The 16,062-nt window shown below is 40.6% G+C and overlaps 1 protein-coding gene across 1 annotated transcript in view; it reads right to left on the minus strand.

Moving 5' to 3' along the window:
- Positions 1–2,442: 2,442 nt before the first annotated feature.
- The window catches only part of ptprsa (protein tyrosine phosphatase receptor type Sa), a 536,941-nt gene continuing 523,321 nt past the window's right edge, over positions 2,443–16,062 (minus strand). Inside the window, 3 exon segments of the mRNA XM_039767107.1 lie at positions 2,443–2,912; positions 6,740–6,875; positions 13,496–13,650. Coding sequence (XP_039623041.1) covers positions 2,844–2,912; positions 6,740–6,875; positions 13,496–13,650 — 360 coding nt within the window. The 3' untranslated portion in view covers positions 2,443–2,843.

Raw genomic sequence — 16,062 nt, forward strand, 5'->3', positions numbered from 1 at the left:
TGTGCGTGTGTGTATATATTATATATATGTATATGCATTTATTTACCTATGTATTGTATATACCCTCACATATGGCATTGATATGCATATAAACACCATGACATATATAAACAGTATAATGTATATACTGTATGAATAGATACAAATAGATGTCTAATTATACTGTATATGTGTGCATATATATATATTAAATATATAAATATATATATATAAATATATATATATATTAAATATATATAAATATATATATATATATATATATATATATATATATATATACACATACAGGGGGTCCTCGGGTTACAACGTCTTGACATACAATGTTTTGAGTTTACAACGCTCACTCCCATAAAAACTTTAAAAGATTGAGATGTGAGAAGGACTAAAGGTAAGGACTTTTCTGTTACACTCATGTTTTCTGTTACTACAGTACAGTGTACAGTACAATATATTTCCTTTTTCTGTGGCTTAGTTGTGTTTTAATGTTCTAGATTATGATTTTGCAAATGTGTTAGGATAGATAAGTGACTTAGGTTAGGGTGTGTTTTGACTTAACACCAAAATTTGGGTTACATCGATGTTGTAGGAACAGAACTGTGTCGTAACCCGAGGACCCCCCGTATATAAATATAAATAAATAAATAAATCGGCCAAATAATTCTGACATCGGCTCCACCTGCCCCCTAATCCTGATTCTGCACTGGGTAAGCAGGTAAGGAAGATCAATGGATGGATGGATATACACATATTGCTGTTTATATATTCATACATCAACACCACATGTGTGCGGGCACATTTATATAAATATTATAAAGATATGTACACACATAGGTACATGCTCATCCTGTATATGTTACTGCATGTTTATAGTGTGCATGAATGTATGTATATGTGTACGAAATATGCCCAAATATATAAACATATAAGTAGGGTGTGAATGAATATATGTATGTATACATATAAAGAGGTTTGTGAATATACAGTATATGTACACACAGATATACACATCATGTTTATATGTATACAGTATACTGCATAAATAAGGGCATATGTAGTGTTTGTACTATATATATATATATATATATTGTATATATATATATACACACACATAGACATGTTTGTACACATAATATATATATATATATACACATACACACATACTGTATATATCAATATACATATCTCTCTTGCTCTCTTTCTATATATATATATATATACACACACATACAGTACATACACTCATATGTATATCTTAATCTATATACCTATATCTATCTTTCTATAATACTATATATATATACACACACTGGTATTATAGTACATTTATCTATATATCTATAGCTGTTAAACATACCAGCTATACAGTGTAAAAACAGAATGACTTTGAAGATAATCGTAAGAGCAAATCCCTCGACTCCTTCCCCTCTTTAGAATGCCATAAATCAGGACGTTATTGTCAGTTAACAGCTAATTCAAAACGCGAATCCTACCAAACATGAACCAAGAGGTGAATGTAATGCTGTTCTGGGTGGCAGTAAGGCTTTTGGAAGCTGACCACTACTTGGAGACCACCTGCATGTTCTTGTGGGTCTGGGATTTTGGTTGTGTGTTGGCGGGTGTAGGTGGGGTTGGGGTGGCAGGGTGGGGTTGTTGCAGGCTGCTGGCAGGGTGGGTTGTAATGTGCACTGGTGGGTGGCCACCTCTGCTCTTTGTGGTGATAGTCAGGATGGGGCCCTTGGGTAGGAAGAGAAGTGCTTGAGATGGAGGACAGCTGCTATTTTGGCAGAGTAGAGATGGTGTATCATTAGACTCAAGAGGGTACAATTTGTCTGTTGTTTTATTTATTTAAATGATAATTCTCATTAACCTTTGACGTTTTACTTGAAGGTGGCCACCGCACAAGAAGCCTTCAGCTCAAAACATAGCTTTGCGAAAAATGCAAAATCCCTCCTTTAGCACAAATACTGAGGGAAGGAGACGAATGAGGCTAAGCCGACCTGCCTGCTCTAAGTATGGCCGCCCTGACGTTGCTCTTCTAGGCTGGCGAGGTGTTCCCGGGGGCAGCTGCTGTACACAAACGGGCCCGGTTAAAGTGCTCTAGAAGGTTCTGCAGACGTGACTCGCAAAGACTAAGGAGATCCTAAGGACCTGACCTCTGCATTTCTGCTCTTTTAGCGTGAGTTCTGACAGGCTGATGTCTCTTTAGGTGGTCTCCTCAGGACGCTGGGCACTGCAAATAGTCCCCATCCCCCCCGAAAGCTGTAATATCCAATCGCTGTTGTCAAAAATAACATAAAAAACGAAAAAAGAAAAAAAAAAGAAACCCCACAAATAAAAAGAATCAACAAGACCCCCCCCCGTCCGTTCTCTCCATCATACTTTGCTTCTTTTTCTTTGCCACAAATCTTTTGACTTTTTGTTTCCTCCGTTCCTTCTTAAAAATCCTCAATCTGCTGTTTATTTGTCTGTAGTTTTTTTTTTTTTTAATTGTTTATTCACTTCCATTTTTGAATTGATGTCCACAAAATATGTATATTGTCCTCCAGGTCTGAACACTTGAGGTAAAAGTAAGCAGTTCTAAGATTGAAGCTGTTCACCCCAGTGACTGCAGCCGTCATTTTCCCAGAGGGGAGACGAGGGGTGGTGGGTTGGTGGAATTTCTCCTCTCCTCTGCTCCCCTCCCATTAGCAACATGTTATCCTTCTTTCATATAAAAGTTTTCCTGTTCATGCTTTTCCATTTTTTTTTTTAATTTCACTTTTTCCTTCTTTTTTTTTTCAATCTTTTTCCATGGCTCAGCAGAGACTGAGGTGGGGCAGTAAAAACTGTGGAAAGATGGCTTTTTACGTTGCATAGTGATCAAAGCTCCCCAAATACTCCAGGCCAGCTTGATAGCAGAACTGATATTCATCCTGAGGAAAGGAGAGGAGAAGAAGAAGAAGAAGAAACTGAGTGAGAATTGCACAAAAAGAAGGGGACGAGGGGGCTCATGCAAGTCCAGCCGGCGTCCTTCTACCTTACACGACGTGGGCACCAGCAACCACCCTGCAAGGGACAGCCAGTCAGTGCAAGGCATTTGGGTCAACTTGGAGTCGCACCGCTAAGGGATGAGCGTCCAGTAGCCCCTCAATCACCTTTCTCCACAGAGACATGAAGAGAGACTGAGGAACGACGGAGACTCCATCCACCTAAGACTCAATCAACAATAAATATTGTCCAAGACGCAGGTATAAATATGGCTTTTACGGGAACAGATCTAACGGGAGCACAGGGGATGGACCCCAAGCCTGGTGTTGTTACCTGATCTGCACCTCCTTGAGCGAAGTTCATACAGGCGTACCCCACCTTACGTTTGACAATGCTCATTGCTCTAAACCAGGGGTTTCCAACTCCGGTCCTGGTGGGCCGCAGTGGCTGCAGGTTTTCATTCTCACCCTTTCCCTAATCAGTGATCAGTTTTCACTGCTAATGAACTCCTTTTCCCTTCATTTTAGTAGCCCTGTTTTTAAGGATTCAGTCCTCTGAATTGATTTGTTTCTTCATTAAATGACAGCCAAACAGAAATAAGACGTGAAATGAGACGACAGGTGACCAGCTAAGCTGGGATTTCAAACCCCAGCCAATCTCTTAATGAGAAGTTGATTCTTTCTGTTAATTAAACCCATTATTTAATTCCGTGGCCTGTTTCTGCTCTCATTCTGCCACAGCAGACATTTCCAAAACTGTTGATTTTTTTTTTGTTTTGGTGACCTGAGCAGATCAACCTTAGTGAGACCTTCACCTTTCTTTATTTTCAGATATTGTGTGATGGGCACAGGAGAGCTGGTCAGGTGGTGGCTCGTTTTGCTTTGCCTCATTACTCTTTGGCTGCTCATTAAGGAAAAAGACATTTGCACTGGGTGTGACGAGGATGGATAGGATTAGAAATGAAGAAATTTGAGGGTCGGATGGTTCGGAGACAAAGTCAGAGAGGCGAGATTGCGTTGGTTTGGACGTGTGCAGAGGAGAGATGAGGGGTATATTGGGAGAAGGACAGAGCACGAGAAGAAGACGAGAAGAGGAAGGCCTAAGAGAAGGTTTATGGAAGTGGTGAGAGAGGCCATGCAAGTGATGGGGCTGACAGAGCAAAATGACGAGGACAGGAAGATATGGGAGAAGATGATCCGCTGTGGTGGCCCCTAATGGGAGCAGCTGAAAGAAGAAGACAACTAAGGGGCCTGAGTCAAGTTAATTAAAACTAAGGCAGAAGAAGATAATTAGCAGCCAAAACTGGTCACTGATACAGAAGATGGTTACAATGAAAACTTGCAGCCATGCGGCCCTCCAGGACCGGAGTTCAACACTCCTGCTCTATACCATGGAAGTGTGTGCTTTGTGATGACAGCTCGTCTTAGTTAAGAGCAGGGGTGGGCAATGTCAAGTCCTGGAGGGCCACAGTGGCTACAGGTTTTCATCCCAACTCAAATGCTTAATTAGAAACCAATCCTTGCCAGTATTAGACCTCATTTAATTTTATGGCTTGTTAGTCTGCGCAATGTAAGGCTCTTGTATCATAGATTTTTTTTTCTTTCCAAGGATATCATTCAAATCATTTGAAACCTAAAAAGGGGTCATTTTCAGTCCGTCACATTTTTCTATTAAGTGTTTAATTAAATCAAACAGTGCATGATGAACACAAGGAGATGAAAATGGAAACAAGTTAGATGGAGAACTGCTGGCTGCTTTGTCATTTGTATCTTCTTGATAATCAGGAGCCATTAAAATGCTGAATGCAGCTGTTTAAGATTGAAATAAGCAATTAAGGGTGGGGAACCTAAACAAGCGAGACCACTACAATGAAGTATCAAAATGTCACTCGAGCAGTGAGTGCTTCATCAGCAATAATTGACTTCTCATTAAGAAACTGGGTTGGAACAAAAACCTGCAGCCACTGCGGCTCTCCAGGACCGACACTGCCCACCCCTGGTTTAGGTCCAACTTCTCTTTATTAGTGGATTCACAAAGTACTGAGACCCCTTCACTATTTGAAAAATCTATTGTCTTGTAGGTTTCATTTTAAATGGAGAAATTTGACACTTTTGTCCATCAGCCTACACTCCATAACCTATAACAGTGGTCTCAAACTCCGGTCCTGGAGGACCACCGTGGCTGCAGGTTTTCATTCTAACCCTTTTCTTAATTAGTGACCTGTTTTTGCTGCTAATTAACTTCTTTTGAATTTATTTTATTTGACTTGCTATTGAAGACTCAGACCTTTTAATTGTTTCTTTATCCTTAATTAGCAGCCAAACAATAATGAGATACAAAATGAACTAAAACAGGACCAGCAAACTGTGACCATCATACAATATCGGAGCATAAAGAAAGATGAAGGCCTCAGGGATGCTGATCTGCTCAGGTCCACAATACATTTTATCAGAGCTCTTAGAAAAGAGAAGATCAACAATTTTGGAAACGTCTGCTATCACACAATGACAGGAGCAACAAGCCGTGGAATTAAAGAATGCGTTTAATTAACAAGACTCCGCGCCTCATTGAGCAACTGGTTGGAGTTTGAGGCCCTGACTGAGTTGGACTTCTGTTGGCTCACTCACTTGACATTTCATTTCTGTTTGGGTGCCATTTAAGGAAAGAAAAGAAGAAATTCAGAGGAACCATCAGAGAAACAAATCTTAAAAAAACAAGTCAATTAAAATTAAAGGAAAAAGAGATAATTAGAAGCAAAATCTAGTCGCCAATTAAGATTAGGGTTAGAATGAAAACCTGCAGCCACTGCGGCCCTCCAGGAATGGAGTTTGAGACCACTGACCTATAATGACAATGCAAAGACATGTTTTTTTAGAAAGGATTAAAAATTGATCAAAAATCACAAACTGAGATCTCTCATTCCTAGCAGCATTCGGACCCTTAGCGTTGGCACTCCAGCCTGTGCTCAGGTGTCTGCTGTTTGCTTTAATTCCCCTTGAGATGTTTCTAGAAGTTGACTGGAGTCCACCTGTGGCAAAATGAGATGACTGGACGTCATTTAGAAAGGCACACGTGGACCTGTGAATACAAGGTCCCACAATTCGCGCAAAAACCAAGCCATGAAGACCAAGGAATTCTCTGCAGACCTCCATGATCAAATTGAGTGAGGCAAAGATCAGGGGAAACGGGATCATACCATTTGTTACAAAAAAAAGGCTTTGACTGTTCCCAGGAGCACAGTGTCCTCCCTAATTGTGAAATGGAAGAGGTTTGGAACTACCAGAAACTTCTTGGAGTTGGCTGTCTGGCCAATCGGAGTAACTGGACAAGAAGAACCTTGATCAGGGAGGTGAGGAAGAACCCAATGGTCATTCGGACAGAGCTCTTGCTGAGATGGGTGAACCGGTCACAAAGACGGCTAGTTTGTGCGCCTTTGTGTTTCCTTTTTTGAACTTTGGCATTAAACGGGATGGACCCGCTGGTTCCCCAACTTTTCCTAAGTAATGCTCAGCTGATTTGTCCCTTGGCACATACGACAAAAGGTCAAGCAGTTATGAAGAGGGATGCTGATGTCAGGATGGTAAAAGGTAATGCAGGCACTAATATGGCGAAGGGCAAAGAGAAGGGCAACTCCATACACCAAAGAGAAACATCTATGCCAGGTAAAAGGACCAGGTCCCAAAAGTTTAAATAAGCTTACTTTTCTTTCAGTTCTCACCACATCTCCACATGTTAAATCAGTCCGAACGTTAAAGAAATGCAGTTGACTCACCTCTGTTTGCACCATGGCTGGCCGCTGTGTCCTCAGCATCTTGACTGTCTGGAAAATGTCCACCACACCCTCGTACCGCATCCGCTCCAGGACAATGCTAAGTGTTATGAACACGCCGGTCCTGCCGACTCCCGCACTGCAACATGAGGAACAAAGAACATGAAGTGAGGGACATGGAGCTTCATTAATATGATCATCCACTTTGTTGTGAACTGTAGGCCTGAACTGACCAGCAGAAAGAGAATGATAAATGCGACAAGGAGACGACGCACAAAGAAGGGGCAAAACCAAAGAAATGTCTGAGAATAAAAACAAATGGTAATACGCAATCTAAAAATTGAAGTTAAAATAAACAAAAACAAAACATAGACTACCATTGAATTCGTTCTACAAAATTACTAGCTAGAAATGAGGTCTTTTCTTGAAGAGTATTATGCCTATATTTGGATACTGGTGACTCTGCACCAACGCCTTAAATAGTCGTGATGACGATGACATCATGTGTCATGACACCACACATCCCGTTCTCACATGACAATAACACGAACACAAAAGATGGCATGACGAGTCACAGTAAAACGTAATCTCCTTCCTCTTCTTCTTTACCCACTTCTATGTGGGGTCAATGTGCTTGGTCAACCTTCTCCATTCAGCTTGGCCCTGCACCTCCTCGCCAGTCAAGTCCTTTACCTTCAGATCTATTTTTTTTACCCATCCACCTCTGCTTTGGCCTGCCTTCCTTTCTCTTCCCCTGTCGTTCCATTCCCATCACCCTTTTGCCCACATCTTTATTGTCTCACCTCATCGCATGTCCATTCCACTTCAACTGTCCTGTACTTTCTTAGATGTCTCTCCCACTTTTGTCGTACCCTCTGATTGTCTCATTTCTTATTCTATCCCATTTTGTAACTCCACTTTCTCAATTCTGCCATGCCCTGATCTCCTTTACTGTCCATATGTCAGCTCCATACATCATTGCTGGTCATACCATTGTCTCAAAAACCTCACCTTTAACCTTCACCTTAATTCTTCAATCACACAATACTCCTGATACCTTCTTCCAATTGTTCCATCCACAGTGCACTCTACAGAAATATTTTAAAAAGCGGTATGAAATAACACAAACTGATATTTAATTCTTGGCATCCACTCGTTGGGTCTGTGTAAGGCAGTCTTTCTCAAACACTGGTGGTGGGTCGTGGGTTGTCTTTGTTGGTTCATTAGTGAGTGGTGGTGGGATGTCTAAGCCATTGTTTCTCAACCACTGGGTCGCCACCGGGGTTGTTGCCACTGGGTATGGGGTTCATGAGTTAGTCGATTAAGCAATTGGCATTGCTGTGTGATATGTTTCCCCATTTCTAAGTGATTTTGTTTCACCAAGGGGGACTCCAGTTAAGCATGAATTTCACCATTGGGGCAGTTTGCCATTGCTCTTACTAGGTCGTTAATGAATTACAAAAGGTAAAACTTGGAGGCAGGACCACAATGGTTGAAAAACACTGATGTAAGGAAGGTGGTTGTTGTGATGTGAGATTTTGCATATAAGTTGATAAATATTTTGTATGTCTTTATTTGTAATTTCGGCAAAACTAAGTCAGGAAAGTGAATTTTACGACAGAGTTGGGGAAGTGCTTGAAACAAATGTTTCTCTGCTAGAGTCTCTCTACAAAGTCAGGCTGCCTAACTGCCAAGCTTTACCTCAGCAAATGGTTTTGGGGGACGGCAGGTGTTAAGATATTCTATTTCCCCATTGGCCTGAAGTATGGCTGCATGGAATTGGCTTGTATCCGAAGCCTTTAAGTACCACAACGCCCTATTGGCTGTAGGGGTCGGACAGAACATCTTCTAAAATTTGCTTGGTTAACCGCGCTCTCTCTCTTACTAACATCTGATGAAGGAGCATCTCTCTCTCTTACCAAACTGATGACCATCACACACCATGAATTGAAAAGGACAACACAATGAAGAGCACAGCTCGGCAGCCATATTGAGACAGGCATGTGGACTGTTCTGAAGGAAGCTGACTAAAAATGAGGCCTTAACTAGAGACATTTGAAGTAACTAACAAGTCTGTGTGCCGCCTGAAACTACCATTTATCAGATTGTATGGTTGCCAATATTCAAATGTACTTTGTCTATTGTTATTATTTATGAATATATAATAATAATGCATTGTTTAAATCGTAACTTAACTCCTGCTTGTCTTTTACTACACCTAATTGCCTGAGGTTATAGATGTAGGAGGAAAGGTGGGGAGAAGTTATAAAGTACAATACCTCAGAAGCAGTGGTAAGTCTGTGATATCTGAGGCATTCTGACAAAGGCTACAAATTAATAATACAAAAGGGGAAAGTAGAGTAAAATATTACTCTACCAAGACAAAACAGTGGTGCAGGCCAAAAGAGGTAACCAACTGAGGAAGAGCCAATCAAAATGAACCTTAAAGGGTCTGTGAAATAATAAAAGATTTACTATTGCGACTGGTTTTGTCAACTTCTAGGCATTATTACCTTACCGTATTGCTATTCTGTCTTTTTCAACTCGGTCGACTGTAAATTGGCATAGACTGAATTTGTACATTATCTGGGGTTCAGATAAATACAGAAACTGAATCTGTCATTTACTTTGTGTAATAAATTGTATTACTATCTGTTTTCCCACATTTATATAAAGTAGTAATCACAGGAAGTTCTCTATACCTAGGGCTGCACTCACATACCTCTGTGGATACAAAAATACTTTTGTCCTCTTTAATGATAGCTAGTTTCTAATTCAAGTAGATAGATAGATAGATAGATAGATATGAAAGGCACTATATAATAGATAGATAGATAGATAGATAGATAGATAGATAGATAGATATGAAAGGCGCTATATAGATAGATAGATAGATAGATAGATAGATAGATAGATAGATAGATAGATACTTTATTAATCCCAAGGGGAAATTCACATAATCCAGCAGCAGTATACTGATACAAAGAAACAATATTAAATTAAATAGTAATAAAAATGAAAAGAATTAAAATAAAATTAATGTTCGCATTTACTCCCCCAGGTGGAATTGAAGAGTCGCATAGTGTGGGGGAGGAACGATCTCCTCAGTCTGTCAGTGGAGCAGGACGGTGACAAAAGTCTGTCACTGAAGCTACTCCTCTGTCTGGAGATGATCCTGTTCAGTGGATGCAGTGGATTCTCCATGATTGACAGGAGTTTGCTTAATGCCTGTCGCTCTGCCACAGATGATAAACTGTCCAGCTTTACTCCTACAATACAGCCTGACTTCTTAACAAGTTTGTCCAGGCGTGAGGCGTCTTTCATCTTTATGCTGCCACCCCAGCACACCACCGCGTAGAAGAGGGCACTCGCCACAACCGTCTGGTAGAACATCTGCAGCATCTTACTGCAGATGTTGAGGAATGCCAACCTTCTCAGAAAGTATAGTCTGCTCTGACCTTTCTTACATAGAGCATCAGTATTGGCAGTCCAGTCCAATTTGTCATCCAGCTGCACTCCCAGGTATTTAAAGGTCTGCACCCTCTGCACAGTCACCTCTGATGATCACAGGGTCCATGAGGGGCCTGGGCCTCCTAAAATCCACCACCAGCTCCTTGGTCTTGCTGGTGTTAAGGTGTAAGTGGTTTGAGTCGCACCAAAGTCTTTGATTAACTTTCTGTACTCCTCCTCCTGCCCACTCCTGATGCAGCCCACCATAGCAGTGTCATCAGCGAACATTTGCACGTGGCAGGACTCTGAGTCATATTGGAAGTCTGATGTATATAGATTACATTTAAGTTCTCCTGCTTATAAGTTGGGGCTGGATATTACCGTATAATTTCTGGTATTTTATAATGTCGGTTTTATAAGTCGAATGTGGAAAACTTGCACTATTGGTCCAAGATGTTGCGATATGCTAATGCCCAGTAACCACGGAGTACACAGCCTTTTTTTATGTATTGTGAATATGTGACCAGATGGTAATACTCAAACGATTCTGAGGTGAGTAACCCCATCTGAGAGAGTAACCACAGAGCACACAGCCTTTTTAATTCTATGTATTGTGTCCATATGACCACACGGTAATACCCAAACTATTCCAAAGCGACGTTTGCATTGTTTTGAGTTTTTTGTATCTCACACCCTCATGCACCTTCATCGTAAGAGCATCCCTTATCTACGATGGAGCGTTCTATCAGAAGTAAATATGAAGCTGGTTTTAAATTAAATGTCGTTGAAATGGCGAAAGAAATAGGAAACTGTGATGCTGCAACAAAATTTGATTTGTCTGAGAAACTGATGCGAGATTGGAGGAGGCAAGAAGATTTAAAAAAAAAAAATGAAGTGTCGTATTTTTGAACGGGCGCATAAGTTGGGGTCTGATTTTATGATCGATTTTTCAGGTTTCAAGACCCACCTTATACATGAGTATATATGGTAGGTCTGTTTCTTTGGTTTTGTTATATCAGTGAACTGACAAGACTTGAGATATGACTGGGAGAACAGACGAGTTAACACAAAAGGGGTCAAAACCTGAAGATACAAAAACAGGAGCGTCAAGGCCAAAACGAGAGACAAAAATCACGATCAAAAAGTCAGAACCAGAACACATTAGAATTGAAAAACTTTTTAAAAGGGGGTTTGTAGTACTAGGGTGTTGTACCGTGTTAGCCGTTACTTATATCGGCTAACTAAAAAGATTACAATATGCAGGCCCCTTCTTCAGGCGAGATGTAAAAGGTGGGTTTGAATTTTCAGCTTGGATGAGGAAGTGATTTCCCGATGGGACAATTAAACCCATGGCAGAGCACACCTCCCTAACAATGAAAGCATTTGCTCTAACGACAGGAACTCCAAGCGAGTGTAAAAACCAAAATGGCGGGTGAAACAAACCAAAAAGCTATTAACCTTAAAAATGAAGGAGAATCGCCACAAACGGTTGCCAGAATCAGACTCAGAGGACCCCAAAATGAGTGTATTGAGAATTGATGCAGAAAAAAGATAATATGTAATTACAAAAAGGAATCCAATCCTAACAGTTTTTGACGATTTCTGACTGACGTTTTTATTTTGCACCTTGTTCCTGGTTTTATCTCAGGTATTTATTGGACCCTCACAATTTCTTCTTTTCCTCTTATCTACTGGTCACTTCTCACTCAGCAATAATCCTCATGGGCACTTAACTAGAGCGGAGTGAAATGGAGTTAACGGGGTGAGGGTCATGGCGAGTTCACCAGATAAAGGGATCTTCCTGTCAAGTACTTTTCGAGTTTTATCCAATCTTCAGATTCAAGGGTTCTGCTTAATTAGCCAAACTCCTGTGGCTTCGCTATGCTGACCGTGCTGTGGGCTAGCAGGGTGCCCATTAGAGGATTTCAGGCATTTGCTCCAGAGACTTGTTCCCTCCATTTGCATTCCAAGTGATAGCTTGAGGATTGAAAAAAAATTTCAAATTCTAAATATACATCCAGACTGGCTGGCAGGGGGTAAGAGGGTGGAGGGTGCGGGAGTCCAGTGTACAAAATGCCTGCAACCAAGGATCAGCTAGCAGCAGCTTCTGCAAACTTTTGCTTCTCTTCTTTCCTGATCTGCGGATTTAAACATCCATCGTGTAAATCCGACAGGCATATCGAGGAATAAATGAATTTTCATCCTGCTCAAACAACCGTGCAATTAATATAGAGGCTGAACTTCTATGTTAAGATAACCTTTTAACAGATAATTCAGTGGCACAGAAAATCTGAGGGACACATTATGTGGTCACCAAGTGTGACTTACTGCGGAGAACTTGCCTGGCAAAGCTGAAAATATTCAAACAAAAAGCAACTTTTGGATTCCTGAGATATGAAGCTGTCAGGCATGTCGTTATGGATTGAAGGAGGAGATGAGTTGACATGGTCACCGAGAATCCTGACGTCAAATACGGATGAGTTGGGGGTGACTTGTAAAAAAAAAAGATGGCAAGGTCGGGCTTAGGTTTCCGACCTCTCGGATGCTTGTGGAGGTACACAGTTTATGGTATGGTCTGTGGATCGGTTTTAATCCGTTTTTGTATGGCGGAATTTCTACTACCGTTTGAACACATTTAATATTGTATAGGGTGGCCCATATTTATGCATATGACGCTTCACAGGCTAATGGCATATGGAAATGGCATCCCTGTATAGCCTGAGAAGGGGAGTAATGATGTGCCGTTGATGTTTTGGTATCTACATGTTACTATTACATGTAATAATAATATTTTTCAATGTTTTTAACTTGTTTTTTAAGGGCAAACATAATGCTAATGAGGCTACTGAGGCGAGGGATCTGCATTGGCCATCAGAAGGTTGCCGGTTCGAATCCCGTAAATGCCAATAGGGACTCTGCTCTGTTGGGCCCTTGAGCAAGACCCTTAACCTGCAATTGCTGAGCGCTTTGAGTAGTGAGAAAAGCGCTTTATAAATGCAAAGAATTATTATTACAGCTCTAAGGGGCCCAAAAGGCCAGTTCATTGTTAATTGTCATCATTAGGATGCAATTAAGTGTGAAACACCACATAAAAGGTGAAGTAACAATAGAAAACAAAAAAGGGAGTTAAGAACTGAAAGCTACGGCTAACATACAAACCTTTCTACATTTATGACTGTAAATCTCACACAGGAAATTCAGTTCCCCTCTGCTACCTTTAGCACAACGGGAAGGTGTCTGCTGTACAACGTCTTACAGTTATTGAGAGATTTGGGTTATTCTGCACATTTGAACTCCGATGAGCTGTACCTGCAGTGGACAGAGATCGGCCCGTCCTGTCCAAACTGTTCCTTGGTTTTATGCACCTGGCCTATGAAGTCGATGAAGCCTTCTCCTGATTTTGGCACGCCTTGTTCTGGCCAGTCTGTAAACTGGAATTGCCGTACTGTTCGGGATTGACCGTCCTGAAAAATAATGAGAAAATAAATATTAAAATGATTTTTTTTTTTTTTATTATCCAAAAGTAATATTTGCCAGTATTTCATTGTTTGTTCTGTATGTGCAACAATAAAGACCCTATGAACCTATCAGCCTCACCAACCAAAAAAATTAATAATTAAACAAGGAAAAGACTTCAATTTTACACAAACAGCAACTTTAATTTTTAAAGTCTTGAATATTTTTTAATGCCATTACTATATAATGCTATTTTTCTGGCTTTCAGTTGAAGTTTTGAGCTGAATTCATTCTTCTTACACATAAATCTTTAAAAGCTCCGGCTCAAACTGAACTTATCAATGCTGGAGACCCTGCATTTCCAAGGACAAATTAAACTGAGCCTTGGACTACAGGAGCCCAAAGCCGTGTGAGAAGTAACACCAAAGATACTGGGAGCCTTCGACGATACCACAATGCAACCTGCTTCTAGTTAGAACGTCCTGCACATCCTTAAGTAGTGGAGAATGCCAAAGATTGGTGGACGGTCAGTTGGCTGAGGTCAGCAGAACTGTGACTTGGCCAGACTCCGACTGTCACTTTGTCTGTTTTTCACTGTGGACCCCCCCAGAGATTTCTTTTCTCCAAAAATGTTGCTGATGTGCAGATTTTATCTTCCTCTCTTCCTTTATCAACTGGTGAGAACTCCATTACAAACGTGTTTATGTTGACATGACTTCTTAATGTCAGTAACTGACAATGATTTAGTTTTACTGTTCTTCTTATCATAATTTGTATATATATGCATGTTAATGATGCATTCTTTAATAAAGTACAGGGAGATTCACTTGAAAGAGTCCCCAAATATTCTGTTGTAACTCTCGTTGGGATGAAGCAATCTGAACCAAAGAAATACGCTCTATACCTTGACATAAGTGTCATCAATTGCATTACATGCAATGCTGGAAGTGGTTTTCGTTTCCTGCCAGACACATTTCGACGTGGCACTCCATGTTCCTGAACGTATCCACAAGCGTCCTAGTTGGGGGAATAGCAGGAATTTCACGTTGGATGTTTTCCTTCAAATCTTCCACAGTGTGAGGCTTGTTTCAGCAAACCCCAAAGGAAGAAGTCTGGTGGTGTCAGATCCGGAGACCGTGGTGGCCAAAGCCCCTTTGAAATGACCATCTTTGCCGAAGAAGGACTCCATTTCTGCCATGCTTCTTGCCGATGTGTAACATGTTGCTCCATCTTACTGGAAGTAACCTTCCGTTAACTCAGAATCATCCAGTTGATTCTGACATCGCTTAAACGAATTGGTGAGCCAGTAGGTTTGCACCATGAAGACGAGCTGCTCAATACGGTACACCGCCATCCTGATGAGAAGTGGAGTGACTGAGTGAAGGGGTCCGGGTGGGTGGTACGCACCCAGAAGTGGCAAACGGGGGTTAAACATCGTGACCGCTGTCTGGTGCCCACCTCATTGCTCCGACGCAAGGGCATCCCCGCTTGTTCGAAGCTCTATATACTGAGGAGCACATTGCACGTTTTTTCGTTTAGATTGCTTCGTCCCAGCAAGACTTATTACAGAATATTCAGGGCCTCTTTCGAGTGAATCTCCCTGCACTATTATATTAGAGCTATAAACATGTGTGGATACTAAGGTCATAGCCAGTGAAGAGTGCTATACAGAAATAAACTGAACGAACATGCAGATATACAGTCAGGGGGTGCTATGATGATACAGAGCACGACTGAAAATGATCTCCAAAAACAAGAAAGGTATTTATACTGGCAGCAGGAGAAGGCCTGGCACTCATACACATCTGTGCATATTTATTAGACTGTTTATCATACCTGAGTACGTATTCAGTATATGTAAAGTATACATCTTATCCATCCGTCTCTCATTCAAGGTGTCCTTTCTATCAATCCACTTTACAGCACCTTTTGGATCTCTCCAATATCTATCCATAGTGTCCTTTCACTATCTATCCAACTATCAGTTATAGTAGTACATAATATATAATGTACATAAATGTATATATAATGTAATATTTTGGGTATTTCATATCTTTTAATAAATCTGTTTAGCCTAAAGTGGCTTTAAAATGATCTATCTATCTATCTATCTATCTTATAGTGCCTTTCATATCTATCTATCTATCTATCTATCTATCTATCTATCTATCTATCTATCTATCTATCTATCTATCTATCTATCTATCTTATCTATCTTATAGTGCTATCTATCTATCTATCTATCTATCTATCTATCTATCTATGTATCTATCTATCTATCTATCTATCTATCTATCTATCTATCTATCAAATAGAGCCTTTTATAAATATCTGTATCATTTACACCTATCTATTGTATAGTGCATTTCAAAGCCCTTCTCTCTATTATATAACTAGGGAGCATCGCCCCCTGCTTGCTT

This window comes from Polypterus senegalus, chromosome 10 (assembly GCF_016835505.1).
Source record: "Polypterus senegalus isolate Bchr_013 chromosome 10, ASM1683550v1, whole genome shotgun sequence".
Lineage (NCBI taxonomy): Eukaryota > Metazoa > Chordata > Cladistia > Polypteriformes > Polypteridae > Polypterus > Polypterus senegalus.